At 38.8% G+C, this 16,351-nt stretch overlaps 1 protein-coding gene across 4 annotated transcripts in view; it reads right to left on the bottom strand.

Moving 5' to 3' along the window:
* PKIB (cAMP-dependent protein kinase inhibitor beta) overlaps positions 1–16,351 on the bottom strand; it is a 52,541-nt gene that overhangs the window by 4,835 nt on the left and 31,355 nt on the right. For 3 of the 4 annotated variants that reach the window (XM_042818390.1, XM_042818399.1, XM_042818408.1), the window contains exon 2: positions 479–656. In XM_042818390.1, the coding sequence (XP_042674324.1) occupies positions 479–629 (151 nt within the window). In that variant the 5' untranslated portion in view covers positions 630–656. The remainder of the gene's footprint in view (positions 1–478; positions 657–16,351) is intronic. The other variant, XM_042818416.1, reaches the window with a different exon arrangement.

The raw sequence follows: 16,351 nt of genomic DNA, 5'->3' as shown, positions 1-16,351 counted from the left end.
AATGCAGCACTGATCTCAGACAGCAAAGTCTGAAGCTTAGCAGGAGGACTCAGCACTCCTAATTTTTATCTCTAAGTTAGAATGATAGCTGTAATTGGATCAGCAGCACAGCTTACTGTCTTGTGCTAAGCTACCCTTGAGCGAGAGGAGACTCTAATTAATAGCTGGCATGGTGGTTTGCCAAGCTGTCCAGCAATGTAACTGTGGTTCCTCTTCTTCATGTGAGCCAGCATTCAGTTCCCAGCACCCTTCCCCAGACTGCTGCACAGTGAGTCTGTGGGTGGATATGGCAGACTCAGTCTGGGTTAAAATTAACTTGTCTTGTTAGGAGTACAAAACTGTTTTGGAAGACTGAACTTAAACCTGAATGAAGAAAGAACTAATGGCACTGATATCAAAATTACATGGTGCCAGAAGTCTTAAGGAGAAAGCGAAGGATGGCTACATGCAGATGCCCGCTTCTGGAACACACAGGTGCTACCTTCAGAAACAGACAGCTCGGCCAGTTTGTGCGGCAAGTCCGAGGTCCCGGCACCAGCAGGAGAGCCCAGGATGTCAGGTAAGGCATTGCGGCGGCCTGCCCTGCCCGATGCTGCGAAGTCTGTCACCAGGGGCTCCACATCAGTCATTGCTGACTCTTTTCCTCATAGCAACATCTGTAGGTAGAGCAAACAGAAGAAAAAAGGTGTAGCCTGGAATCAGAACATTAAACAGGTCTGCTTCTTCAGTCTGGATTCTATTCACCAGATCAACACAACAGCCATGGGCTTTGTTTGCCCCAGAGGGTCTTTTCTTAGTAAAGCCATGTACTTCAACGCTGGGTGCTAAAGCCTTAGAGAAGAACCTCTGTGTATTTCATTATGTTGCCATTTGCACAACTGAGGAGCATAATGAGCAGTTGTGTATCTACAGGAAACCTGTAGATAAGGTCAGCAACAGACTGTTCTGTCCACCACTTGTGTGGCTTCTTACCACCCGAGCATCGCTTTCAAGTGGTTTTGCCACACTGCCATGGGGAAGGGAACTGAAACTCTGTTTAGTCATACTGTCTCCATGAACCATTAGCTTTTCTTTATTAGGAATCTTGTTTGGACTCTTATTTAGGATGTTATTACAACAAATTCCTTTCACGGGGAGTAAATTGTATAAAAAGGCCTCTCAACAAACTAAAAATAAAAATCTGCAAAAAATTTCTTAAGCCTACAAATACCAAACCACTTGCTTTCCTCTGCTCCTACGGAAATAACTAATTTGGTCTAACTCCAGCTCATGCATGTACCTTTTCTGAATAAATAATGCAATCCTGTGCTTAACAGAACCAGTGGTGCTGAGTTTTCTCAAAGCTCATGGAATTGAATGTGAAGATTCCTGCTGATGAAAATGGGCTTCGGTTAAGGCATAGATATGTGTGAAGGATCACACCTCAGGGCAGTAGCTGAAGCGAGAGCGCTTGAAGCAGAAGGCAGATACTTCATCGCAAGTAGCATGCAAGGACAGTTTGAAAAAACTTCCATTACCCCTGTTTTATTAAGTATCACAAAAGATTATCATACCAGATTTGCACATCATGACTTCCATCAATTAACAGAGTAATTCCTAATAATTTGCCATTAACTGCTCAATCAAAAACAATACTTGCTCAAATAAGTGCAGTTCTGTGTAGAGTGCAACAGGAATGTTGTGTCTTAGTGTAGCTATAGTCAGCACATTATGTAGGAAAGTGTACAGGTGGGGTTGGAGACCATTTGATGAAAGAGTACCAGCTTGATTGATGACTGCCTGTATTTAGAATAAGAATTAGATAAGCAAAGTTCAAAGTTCCATTTTTACTGTTCTTCGTGTAAGAAATAGAGCATCATGATCACCATTCTAAATTCCTGCTAGGGTTAGAAATTATTGGTACTCTCCTTTCATGGATAGAAAAACTGAGGCAGATCGTTAAATCAAACATAACCTATTCTGAAGTGCAAGAAGGGAGCAGCAGCACTTCAATTACTGATGCTGCCCTTGTTTATCAACAACAAAGAGCATTTTCCTTTTCTCTCTCAAACTTCTTTTCATGTGTGATACTCCAACTACAATAATAAATATTCTTAACTATCTCTATATCTCTGAATACTGAATAATAAAATAAATGAATCCTACTTGGCAGGAAGTGATGACATGAATAAAATCTGCACATCTGAAAGATGACTTGAACTAACAAATAAACAACTTTCTTTAAATAAAGTCAGTGATTAAAGGTTCTGACCTTGAGATTTTGAAGTTCCCATCTTATGTCAGAGCAAGTCCAAATGAATCCTTTCCATAAGTAGCAAAAACATTGAAGCAATAGAAAACTTCGAGCATCCAATGTTGAGAAAATATACAAGATATATGTATCACAATTCTGATTTAGGTACAGTATTATACTGTATGTTCACTGAAATGAATGAGCTTGACACTTTACAAGAAATATCAAAATAAGGAGAATGAATCCAAATTCACAGATGTAGTCTCATGGGTTGCTCTTTTTTTTTTTTCTGAGTGTTCATATTCACTTAACTGTAGGTGTCCAACATATATTTCTTCAGAGTTGCAAGACACTGTAAATTACACTTCAGAACAATAAACACTCAGCATCTTCCTTTGCTGGATAAAGCTGTTAAGTTTTGTTCCCAGTGACAAAATACCAGCATGGCCACAGTGCTTGCACATTCAGTTCGGGTCATGCAGTTGGTAGGACAATGCAGTTCTGAGCTGACTGCTACTCATTTAAAGATCGACAGACCAACATTAGCGTTAAAACACAGCAAAGACCTTCTCAAGTCTATCTTCTTCTTCTTTTTTTTTTTTTTTCTTTTTTCTCCATTTTCCACCCCAGGCTCTCTCTCCCAGATGTAATCTTCCTCCAGTGCACAACACAAGGCAAAGATGATGAAGGACACAGTCTGACTTGCTTCCATGTACATGAATTTTGATTTATGTACTTGATTTAAAAAGCCTGCAGAGACAAATCTTGGAACATCTGTTGGGCAGAAAATCAGCCCATCATCTGTCAGACTGGTGGATGTAATTCAAATGTAGCTATCTAAAAATAATAAAAGCATACTGTCTTCTGAATAGCAGTTACCATTAAAAGTGAAGGTTTCACCTTCGCTTTTTTTTGTACCAACCTTCAGGTATCAGAGATGAGGAGAAGGCTGGGTTCAAATGCTAAGGGCTTCTCACTGAGCTAGCACACTTCTAATTTGGACAGGAAAGGTCTGAACACAGACACTGACACTGTCCAAGTATATTCCAAAGATAAGGGACTACTCCAGCAGGCTTATAATTGATGATATAAATCAAAACTTTGGTCCATTTACATTCACATAAATCAAAACGTAACTCCAAAGGTTCAACAGACCATATTCAAAGTAGCTTTCTACTGTACTATAGCCAAATGCCATTTCTTTCTTCCATCCTAAGAAATTTGTTCAGTTTCATCCTGGTGCTGTCTTAGAATAGTTTAGTTTCTTTGCTCTTTATCTGCCTCTAGCTTTAATTTTTTTAATATTTCCCTCAGGAAGTAACTACCTTTTTGAGGCAGGCATCTTCTTACATGTGTTATGTTTAGCACTTTTCTTGCTTCCTCACAGGGTAAATAATAATCACAGTGTGCAAGGCTGCAATTTTCCCAATGCCATTCCTCCTCCTGCTGGCAACATCTCCTGCAGCTTCACTGCACTCATTTTTCTGTACTCTTACCCAAGATAAATACACACATACCTTGCCAATGTCAGCATGCAGTTGCTTCTCTCAGCTTCTAAATTATTGTCATGTTCCTCCCATGTCACCACTCATTACACTATTGGCACACAGTTGTAAAAGAAGAGTGACGGATTGCTAGAGCAAAAGATTGCCTGCTTTCCTGTCTCTCTTATTTTATCACAGCAAGACCCATGTGGTCCAGACACTGAAAGGCACTGAGTGGGACATGAGTCACACAGGGAAGGTGGCTGTTCACAAAGTGTTAACAGAGGAAGGCAGGTGGACTTCCAAGAAAGCTCTCCTACTTAAATTAGAATCCAAGGTCTTTGACTGTTGTGATAAATTACAAAAACTATGCCATCAAGTATTCCACCAGTACTCCATGACACCAGATTAACTTTGCTTATTATTACTGGGCCGTGACACTGCGCTAAGGGGTTTTCAGGAGTGAGGAGTTAACCTTCTCCAATAGCCCTCCAAAATGCCTGCAGGACCACACAGCTGCACAACTGACCACTCTGGTGTACAAGGGAGTAGGAAGCGTCTGCTTGTGCAAACTGGCTACCAACAGAAGAAAAAACTGATAAGCAAATCTATCAGACATTCAAGTGTCCTCAAAGAAAACTACCAGCATGTTTTTGTCTATGTGAGACAGATAGTTAATCTTTGAGTCCTCCTTTGTCAGCAGCATTGTCGGTCTCTTTTGAAGGAAAGTCACAGAAGCTGATAGGAATTTGTTTAAATAAATGACAAAGGGAAAGAAAAAATACTTCTCCTGAAACAACTCATGTTGAGGATCAAGGGAAAAATGCTTTACAATGCTCAATTGTAACAAGTACTATGATCCACATTAAATGTCAGCGCTGTCTCTTCCTCATCCTCTCTGCTAGGAAGTAGATAAATCATCACCATACATGTTTGTGAAGGATCTTTTTCTCTCTGATCTTTTCACTGTCTTACACAGATTGAAAATACTGGTTTTGTTCTCTCTAGAAGGACAAACCATTCCTCAGGAAATGTCAAAAATGTTTCTGACACTGGTGTTGTTGGAGCTCTGCATAGGAGGCTGAACAACGAAACACATCAGTATTTGCCACTCAAACACACTTTTCTCCTTTTGGAAACTTTTCTCTTAGATCTCTGTCTTTGTCTGCAGTATTGAACAGAATGGTGCACTTCCCAAACATTGTTCCTTTTGAATGCCCATTACTGAGAATAGACTGGAAAAAAATGAAAACCCCTAAGAAGCATCTGCAAAACACAGTAGCTGTGTAATACTGCTAGAGCTGGACTGATCAATTTTGTGTCTTGATGGTCTCATGCTGTAAGATGCATTTCTGTACCCTGTGTTTATTTTCTTGCTTTACTTTTAAGCAGTAAGAGTGTTCTTCAAGCACCTTTTCCCTTAAGGTTTGTAGTTGCAGAAGTGTTTCAGTAAGGAAAACAGAAAACTTAATAGAACTTCTCACTGTAAAACCCAAATGAAAACCACTTGCTATACAATTGCCATGCTTTCACATCCTCTTCTGGTACTGCTGCATCCTGCTGGCTTTGCTGCTTTTCTCAAAGACATCAGAATAAGAATGTTCTCATTTGTGTTAATGTAATCCTCATGCTTAATGCTGAGGTAGCACTGGGCCAAAGAAAGGGAAAAAATTAAGAACAGTCATGATTTCAATGAAAACAGCTCAGAGATTATGACAATGACTAATAGTAGCCTGTGCTGTTACGTTACATTTTTTGTGAGTAGATCTCTGTTTTATGTTTTTCCCCTCCAATTAAATTTATAATGCATATCTATGCCTAGTGCTAGGAGACCACATGCATAGCATATCTCTATCAAAAACAGAAATCTTTATTGTTTTGGGCTTATAGATTTCTTAAATGGCAAGGTGAAAAAAATACAGACAAGTATACAAAAGTTAAAAATGAAGCACTTAGGCAAAGAAGTAAATTCTTTAGCTTTCAGGGTTTTTAATATATCACTGAAGTTGAAACAAGTTCCTTTTAATTGTCCATGATAGGTTTGGCCTTCCAGTACCTTTCAGGTATTCCAGGGCATCTCCAGCTCAAGTCCTCTAAAAAATTTGCAAGCTGTTCTCCCATTCAGAGAAAATAAATTATTTCCTGTCTCAATGAATCTACAGTGTAGAAACATGCCTGGATCCTTTTGCATCTTATATCTCAGCTGGGGGCCCATAAGTCATATGACATTCGCAGTATAACATCTGAAGGCTCAGTATGTTGTATAACAGGTTTTCATTCAGGGTTATTGGCAATGTACACAGCTGGACACAAAGCTGTGCTTTTCTGCTCTAGGTATTGGGTATGCTCTGGGTATGACTTACTTTCCTCTTTGTTCCTTGGGCAATACAATCTGATAATGTGCGAAAGTGGATCCCAGATGAGATTTTTGGAAATTTTTATCACTTAGTCCCAAACCAGTCAGCCCAAGATAGCAAGATTACACAATTCCTTCATTTCCTGCCCTGGTTTCAGAAGCATTGAGTCAAAGTCCAAGATCTTGATCATATTTTCAGGTGCTCATCAGTTTGGGGTACAGAATCTGAAAGCTTAGCCAAAGCTGCAGAATAAATAGAGGAGCTGACAGTTTGTATGCCTCGGTACAATTCTAGATATATCTTATCTGTGTTTTCATTAGAAATGGCTCAATATGGAGAATTAATTTTGTTAAGTATTAAGGACTATCACAAACATCTTCTGTCCGAAAGCAAAATATTGTTCTTAACCTCTACTTTCCCTTGTATGCAATACCTGAAAATCATCTATGTGCACTTGCATAGTTACAACAGTTGAAAGGACTGGTGTAAGACAGATTGCCAACATTACAAGGCATATAGGGTATGAAACCCCTTTCTATACAAATTAAATGAGATGGAAAAGTGACCATATTTGAGAGCTTTCTTATTCTTCATACTGGTATACTTTTGATTGATTTTCTGATCACTTCCACATAGCCAGTATTATAGTAAAGAAAAGAGAGAAAAAGCTACACAACTTTTTAGTTGTGTTGCTTTTTTGCTTTTATGCTACAGTAAGGTTTACCTTCCACAAAGCCATATAGAGTAGAATAGGCTTGCTATGATATGCATTATATGCACGATATGCATGGTGCTCTGATATACAGAAAAACAAATCATAAGCACTAAGTAATGGTACAAATGTCCTGTTGTGAAAGAAAATAAGGAATAAAGGGGAATGGGTCATAATACTGACAACTTAATCAGAAGTTCTCTACAGCAAGCGATAAATGAAGTGACAGTAGCTGAAGGCAGTCAATACCAGGCAAGAGAGACTATTAGTTTTGTTGCTATCATCATGCTCACATCATACTTTTTCCCCACATTCTCCCATCATTTTGTTCCCCAGCCTCTGAACTATGAATTCTTTGGGGGGGAATTTTCCCTGTGCTTTGATAGCTGTGGCCCCAGAGTCCCAGGGACACTTCCTGAAGCACACACAAATGCATAGCTATAAAAGCCAGCACACACATGCATGTCAGTACTGTATTCTTTATGAGATTCAGTGAGTGATTTAGTCCTCAGCTTGCTCTTCCTGTGGAAGGAAACTGCTTCAACAAGCCACTCAGTGTAGCTGAAGCAGCACAGAAAGCAAAAGACAGGAGCACAGGGATGACAGAGAAATAGGAGACTATGACTGTGTTTGTTTGTACATTGGGAGAGGCAAACTGAAGAGACAAGAAAGGAGAGCTCTGAAAAATTACTGAAGAGGGATGAAATCATGTAATGAGGAGCTCATCTGGATGGCAAGTTGGATGCAGGCAAGATCTGTAACATTTGGGGATGTTTTCAGAAGATCAGCTCCATTGGAGATCGCCAGCAGAACCTACAGATTAGCAGCAAACTAGCTAGGTAGTAGTAAAGCAGGCATTTATTTGCTTAAAAGATTATATGTACAATTATCCCAATATGCCCACATACAGAAAACCAAGAGTCCATGCAAAAAAGAAGAGTTTACTTAACTACAGATTTCTAAATTTTATTTTTAGAAGCATAAATAATTTTGTTAACATGACACATGATAGAACATTTTGTTAACTGACGATGTAGTATCAGTGATGGCCTCCATCAACTGACATTGTGTGAACTCCTCAAAAGAACAAGTAGCTGCAAGGTGAGCTTCTGCAGCAGCTCCTTACTAGGGAGCAATGTCCCAGTCTGCAATATGTTCAGACTTCCAGAGGGAAGCAGAAGCAAGTTTGAAGAAAAACCTGTCCTGCCTTTATAAAACTCAGTCCTTCTTTCCAGCTAGTTAGTGAGAAAGGAATAATGTATGAATAGTAGCAGGTAGCTGGCTAAGTCCCTAGGCTTTTAAACATGTAACAATTTCAATTAAAAAACAATACAAGCTCTCAGAAGCATTTTATAATTTTATTTATGCAAATGAAAGCTGACATTTGGTTTTCTTATCTTTGTCATGGTTAGGTAACATTTCATAATTATATTTTAAAACATATTAATCATTATCTATTTGTATGATTCTTCCTCCTTTGAACCTACTAGCTGTTTCTTTCAGTTTTTTAAATAACAACAAATATTTGAAGTACTGACTTTATTGGTTTATGAGCACTTTATAAAACTACATAAGGCTATGTTTTGTCCTTTGTTACTGCAGTGAAACTCAGGGAAATTCAAACAAATAGATCTACACTGGCTTAAAAGACACGCTATGTACATTAGTAAAGCACTTTTTCATATAGGCAGCACTAGACCCAACCTCAGATTGAACTGGACTGAACCTGTGAAATAGTGCACCCTATGTACATCTGGGCTTCTTCCCTTTTCAGGGTCAACTGCACCTCACTGATGTGGAAACATTTGTGTTTAGCCAGTTTTGCAATTGCATTCCATTATGCTTCTTTGTCTAAAGACAGGAGAGGATACTCTTTCTTGAGATGCTATGTATAGTTCATGCCTGCTGGATGTTTTGGAAGAGCTGAAGTGTACTGAAATCTAAGCACCAACTTGTCTCCTTATGCTGGAGTAAAACTCCTACTTTAGTTTTTCCTTTTTTCTGCATTCTAACTTCATAGTGCCAAACACACAAGGAGAAGTCACTGTTTCCAGACCAACAATGTCACTATTTCCAGACAAATAATTACTTGCAGCAGTTTTTTCTTCTAAAGGAAAAAATGAAAAACCTGAAGGGATATTTAGCATTTCATTGCTAATTGCTCATACAGGTCTGAATACAGTATTCAAAGTTAAACCAGCTTAACCCTCAACTCCTTATTGGGTAATCAAAGAACTAATGTACTACCAAAGTAGAAAAAGCTAATTTTATTTTCCTTAACAGCAAACTGCAACAAAACTTGCTTGTTATTTTCATGAAGGAGTTTCTAAATCTAACACTGGTCAAGTTTTTATTATTTGACTAGCTTCTTTAAAAACCAGATTGCAAGGCAAAGCTGACGACAACTTCAGATAATTCACTAGTGCTTATTGTTGATGCTAGCACCTATTCCACTCTACTCACAAAGAGCAAATATCAGTTCAGTAGCTGCTCGGATGTTTGAGTGAAATACTGGGGTGATGGCTACAAGACATGGCTCTCAGGGTTTCCATCATCTCAAGTTCTTCAGTTTCACCATGAAGTTCTGCATAACTATTTTCCCTATAGTTTATTCTGTCCCTCACTTGCTTCTTTTACCCACAAACGACTTGGTTTTCCGGAAATTTTCTTCTAGCTCACCCACGATTCTGGAAAACCCCATCAGAATACTGCATTTGGCATTCTTCAGTGGATAGGATGCTGGAAAGCAAAATGTGTTTGCTCAACTGAATCAATGTTTAGTTAGGTAATAAAATATTATTTTATTAGCTCAATGCTAGTAAAAGGTCTTTGACTTTATAAATATAAGAGAGCTATTTTAGGATAATTCTAAAATACCATCTCACTTTGAAGGAGAATTAGTATACCCAAAAGTTCTTCCAAGGACATTTACCTAACTAATAAAAGATACTTTCTCCTCCAAAAAACCTCTGTCTCAACCACATCCTTAGGCCATCACAGATGATGGAAAGAAAATCACTTTTGTTCAATCTGCCCTCTGAAAAAGATGAACCAATGGAGGCTTCTGTGTTTTTCACAGTAATCTGAGGGTTTCCAAGTGAGCCCTGGAAGAAAACAATCACTTGGCATGTGAAGCCTAACACAAACAGAAGAGAGCTAACTCTGACCTGCAAGTCATCCTGATGCACTGAAGCCTCCTACTGCTCAACAACCCAATGGCTTTAACATTCACAGAGATGTAAAGTCAGTAGAACGTAAGGCTACATTTTGAGAATTTGTGTTATACTGCATTTCTGCATTTTCTTCTGAAATTGAATTCTAAATCTCGATTCTCATTTCCACCTTTTTCCCTTGCTCTGCACGTTGCATTTATATTTTCCTTACGCTTTAGCATTTATTTTACCTCATTTACAATATTTCTTCAGTATCGAATTAATAATTTTTCATTTCAATTTCACTTTACACCAGGGCAGTGGGCAGAGCTCCAGATGTTCAAGAAGGGTTCAGACATAGGGTTAGAATTTCAGGCAGTCCTGTGTGGAGCCTGTGTTGGACTCAGTGATCCTTGTGGTCCATTCCAACTCAGTATGTTCTATGATTCTAAGACACTGATGTAGGAATATGCTCTCTAACACTCAACAACACATCACCAGGAGGGATTTCTCCAACTGTGATTTGTGGAGACAACACTCATCTCCACTGGATTAGACACCTGCCTGTTCAGGCCCTTGGTGATTTGTCTACACAGAGATGATCATGGCTGATGTAATGGTCAGAGACTTTGGAGATCTGCGTGTGCATACAGGCAGAGAAGCTGAAAGTGGGGCAAGTCTTAGATTTACTCATCTGTGAGAAAAATATGAGACTGGAGTAAAAGCTTGTCTAAGTTTTCCACAGAATAGTGGCATAAATATTTGAGAGCATCTTGTCCCTAAATTTCCTGGGAATAAACCAGCTACAGCCTGCTGCACTGAATAACACTGCAGAAATAAAATTTCAAATTATTGAGAAAAAAAACCAAAAAACCCTGAAACCACAATTTCTTGAGGACCAATGATGGAAACAAGTAGGCTGTATGATTAAACACAGTACGTACTAAGAACTTTTTCCTTGCAATTGATTTGGATTAATTTTACACTCAGGTGAAGGGTTTACTGTAGCACTCAACTTGCTCTTGCCTTCCTATTTTTAGATGGTTCCATTTTTTTTTTCCTTCTGCAGCTCTCCTAAAAGCAATCAGAGTGATTTATAAACTCCCCGACTTTTATGCTATTTCAGAGCATCTCCTTCCCCCAAGAGAATTGGCCTGATAGGTGAAATTCATACTAGTTATAAGGCTAAACAAGTCAGTGGAATTACGCTTGGGATTCATTTGGTTTAATACTTCAGCCTTTCAATGTACTTCCATTTTATGAAAGTATGAATCAGCTCGATTACCCTCCAGTGCCCTTACTCTAGGATATTAAACAGCCTTACTGTCTTAGACCTTCACAGTTACAGAGTAGCTCGGTGAAACAGACATTTTGATCAAAATCTCAGTAAAATATACTAAGGAAATGGTTTTACGGTCTCACTGAGATTATTCAGCAATTGAGGAGAATTACTGTCACACAAAAAAAAGTGAGTGAGCTCTAAAACCAAATCTCTACCACCAAGTACTATGGCCTGCCTGTTATACAAGAATAAACACCAAACTGTCATTTCCAAGGCATGTACTGCGCTGGCAATCAGAAAATTTCCACATGATTGATTTAATATATTGTAAATTAATTCAATTAAAAATACTTCTAATCAAGACAGATCACTCTCAGTCTTTTCCATTTTGGTACATTCTCCTTCAGTAAACATGCCTAACTATAGAAACATCTTTTAAAGAGCTTTAAATAAGAACCAAGCAAAAACACTTTTTAAGTCCCAAATCATAATGAGGCTGTGAAAACAGCCAGTACAAACAGGACACTTAAAAGTTTGCAGGGAGAAAGTGAAAAAAAAAAAAAAAAAAAAGTGTGCTTTTAGAAAGGAATTGAATCAAGCATAGCTAGATCCTTAAGCTATTTTTAGCTGGAATGCAACCAAGCACAGAATTTTTATTTAACTTTCTTAATCTGCACGGGCCACCCATGCCTAAGGAAAGGTGGAGGGGTGGAAACTAAAACATAAAAAAGACAACGAGTCTTCTTCCTGTCTGTCATACAAATAACTTCAGTTTGCAGGCCTGCATACTAGTTTACTTGATGAACATTTTACTTTTAAAAGTTCAACCATCAGCTTTCATTTGTCCTTTGTCCTCATTATTTTTAATTTAACATTTCTGTCTGTTGTATTCTGAAAAAAGTGCAAAATGGGTTTAGTTTTGACACATCAGATGAAAGACCTTCTCCCACTAACAACAGAAAAAGGAACAAACAAGAGCAGTCTGAGAAAGATTTTTCCACTCAGTTTTTCTTCAGAGCAGAATTGGGTAGGATTTCCTACCGAGAGGGAGGGAGTTAAACAGCAAGCACCATGTCTGTGATCAGTCGGAAAGTTGAACAATGCCTGAGAGAAGCAGTTTCCAGTTGGCAACGGATTACTCTTCAGCACTGACATTTTGTAGCCCTAAGGCTTTATATTAAACTGGAATACCGCCATCATAAGCTACCAGCGTCCGCAGCAATTGGCCGATGTGCACGTGCATGTAACATGTTGTGCGGGATCAGGAACTGCTGAATGCTCAGAAACAAAATATTTCCCATCCACTTCAGCTAATGACCTTTCCTAAAATTTCTACATGCTCTAAACATTTCCTTTGTTTTATCTTTGCCAGCCTAATCATATTACAGCATGATACCTGGCAGTGTAAATTAATTTTTTATTTCTTTTTCCAAGCAAATCCCTCAGAATTGAATTTTCCCCAATTTTGTCTTACTAGGCAGGCAGGGAGAGAAGAAGGAAAATAGATAGGCAATATCACTGAGCAAAATTTATTTTTTCAGATGGATTTAAACCAACACAAACACAGTCTTGGAGGATGCACTCTAAAAAGATGAATTTTTTCCCAGAAACACAGAGACTAAATTGCATTGCTTGATGGAAGATCCAGGAGAGTTTTGTTTACAGAAATAGAGTTATGATTTTCAAAACAAAACCCTAGATATTATAATAACCGTGTTAGCATAACTGGGGCTCTGTTTAATGTTGTTCTAGCATTCCAAATATTTACTTTCTGTTTTGCCTCCTGGCATTTACTTCTCCATTAAGGCTTGCATTTTTGAAAAGACAAAAATAAGAAGGATGCTTGCTATGCTTTCCTGCTCAACGTATATCCTTAGAGACAGTGGATTCTGTTTTTCTAAACTCCAGTCAACATTGGAGATGAGTACAGCTCTAAACTTTCAAGTGAATCTGAGTGGAGAACTGCAGATGATGTGATTTCAGTCCACTGTTTTTTCTCAGATGATCACCTGGAAGAGATACAGAAGGCCACAGGGAACATGGGACACATTTTTGTTTGATTTTCTTCGCCACATTTGTACAGGCTACTTTCAAGTAAGCTGTTGCAAAGTTTATTTTTATTTTATTCATGAGTTTTTCTTTAAAAAAAGAAGAAGAAATAATTCAGATTTTTCTTAGTTGTAGATTTTCACTGAATAGCCCTCTGTGCTGCACTAATATTCAGTTCCTTGTAATATCAGTCACTACAGATTTGTTCAGCAAAACAGAGGTTTAGGAGAAAGCTGATAAAAAAGAAATCTCTGCAGATATCACTCCACAAAAGACTTGCTCATTCATTTTGAGGGATTAAAAAAAAAAAAAAAAAGAGGCAGGAATTGTTCCTGCCTTGAAAACTGTAAAAGTCATCCCAAAATTTTAAGTCCCTGGAATTCACAAGGACTGTGTGGAGAACCGACAGGGGAGGTCCAAGGCACGCAGTATTCTTTGTTCAGCTCAGAGTTACTTATGGTCAATGCCCCATCTCAGGCTCCTCCTGGCTATGGGGCACTCCAAAAATCCAGCAGTGATACAGGTCTCTCAGTAGGACAGCCGTGACAGTCTGCGTGTGAAGGGCCACATAAACAGAGGCTTTCCCCAGACCTGCCCGATTAATCACTCTACCTCTCTGAAGCAGGAAGAAATGCATCCACAATAAAATTGAACCCACTTCTGCACTTCTCAAGAAAGAGCACTGTAAAGCACTGACACTCACAGGCAAAGAATAAAATGTGGACATAAATCTAGAGGTTCGGGGTTTTTTTTTAATCCAACCACATTCATTATTCCGGATAGATACTTATTCTAATGTTTAAATGGAAGGCCTACGAAGACGAAGAAATCTTTAGAAAAGCTAAGCAAGAAGGAAAACATCAGCAAGGCTAGGAACTTTTGCATTTAAGAGTTCTTTTTCTGTTTGCCTAATTTGTTAACAGCAACACAGAGATATGCACAGCTCGTTAACTAAAGCTCCTTAGAAATGGTGGACATTTATGAAACCTCATAAAATAATTGTTATTGGGTTTTTTTACGCTTGTTTGCTTGTTTTATTTGTTTTGATTTTGTTTGTTGTTGTTTTTATTAAATCCCTGCCTACAAGAGGTAGAGAATTTAAGTGACAGAATATAGCAGATGAGAGCATAAGAACAGCAAAATGAGAGCTCACAGGATAGCAAAAAGGGGTTACTGAGTATCACAGGAACAACTAAAACACGATCTCAGTGTCTGACTTTGAACTGACTACAGCTTTCCAAGGGAAAGCTGAATTATTGCCAAGGGGGAAAGAAAACTTGAACACCTTTCAAATAAGTAAAGAATACGTCCACATACAGAAAGATCATATGCCTTGCAGGAAGCCTTTAAATCTTCCACATCTTCATTTAGGGCATTTATGGTAGAAAAATCAACTTTCTACACTCAGTCCTTAACAACAGTGTCTTAGAATGAATTCTCCATCCTCTGGTAAGAGTGAAATTCTCTGCACAAGCTGTGCTGCCGCATTCACTCCAAAGGTAGTAATTACTGCCTGGATGCTACATAAGAAAGCAAGCTGTGTCTATTCAATGGCATCTATCAGAAGTGATAATTCAGAAGATGTCAATAGCCAGTCAAGACAACACTGTAGCATAAAAACTGCTTTCACACTTATGAGATAAACAATACTTTTCCACCCAACTTGCAGCAAATGTCTGCTACAACAGATATTTCAGCATCTACACACTGTGTCACAGCACTCAAAAAAAGCTACCTGGAAATAACCACATTGCTTAATTTTGTATTAGATATCAGCACATTTGTGTGGAGAATCAACTGGCCTGCAGGGAAGAGAATCAGTTGGCCAGTCTCGTCAACTAAAATGCCAAGTACATTACAGTCCATGGTTCAGGCATGCATTCGGCCCCCAAAATGATTGTTCCTGAAAATGTGCTGGGTATGAGCTAGCAAGAGGAGAAAGCCATTGGTGGAGCTGTGAGCGATCACAGCAGAGAACATCCAGACAGGCAAGGGTAGCTTGGCTTCCAGCATCTCCTCAAAAATAAAGTACACATCTGCCAGAGAGGCAGACTGACATTGGAAAAGCCTCCCTGCTTTTAAAAATCTGAAAGGCTGAAACAACTTGAAGCTATACAAATAATAAAAAAAGCTCTTATATGCAGAGTGCATCAACAAGGAAAAACAAGAAGAGGAACACTGAGGAAAAACGAACTTCTCAATCAAGAAAATGACTCAACCACTTATATAAAGACATTTTCCAAGGGTCAGATACCTACAGCTAGGTATACCAAAGGGAAGACGGGGTTTTATTTACTGCTGGGTAGACTTCTTCTGACACAGAACCCAAGTTGAATTAAACTACTGCTGTGAATCTGGGACAACGCCTCTGGGATTGCATTCCTCCAGATGTATGTAGCTCACTCTGAAAGTAAAACCTCCTATTTATTTTTATGGAAGCTACAGCAGATACAAACAGCACAATAACACTGTTTGATAGAGCAAATTCTCACCTACAAAACACTGGTTTTCAACACAGTCACCACCTTTAGCTATGCATTTTCATGAGTGATGAAGAAGAGCTTGCCTGCTGCGGTCATAAATATCTGCACACGAGGAGGTGATTCACTGCCACTGTCACCACTGCTGAAACGTACTGCCCACCCCCTCACTGTGCTCACATCCACACTTGGTCTCCAATGCTCAGCAAGTGTCCATGAATATCAACAGGTGCAATTTTTTCCACATGGAGAAATTAAATGACACACCTTTGCTTCATACACACTTCCATGCCAGATACCAGAGGCTGCCCCTCTGCTGCCATCTGTCACATGGCAGCAAGATGTACTTGAGTACTGATGGGAAGATTCAACCTCCACTGCCAGGCCACCAACATCTGCCCCTGATGTTGTGGGCGGACAAAATAAAATAGAATGCATTACTTTTGGAGCAGCCCTCATATATCAGAGCAACTGAGATCAGGGTCATCCCACAAAATGTACACATCAGCCAATTGTTTTCTTACTAAAGAGAAAAAGGCTTATATAAAACAGGATATTTGAGTAGATGTCAGTAGAATCATAAGTAAGTTAGCAAAAATAGA

Source organism: Centrocercus urophasianus, unplaced genomic scaffold, assembly GCF_019232065.1.
Source record: "Centrocercus urophasianus isolate 14NV4802_14NV808 unplaced genomic scaffold, USGS_Curo_1.0 seq_10, whole genome shotgun sequence".
In the NCBI taxonomy this organism is placed as follows: Eukaryota; Metazoa; Chordata; class Aves; order Galliformes; family Phasianidae; genus Centrocercus; species Centrocercus urophasianus.
This window is presented reverse-complemented; position numbering and strand designations above follow the sequence as displayed.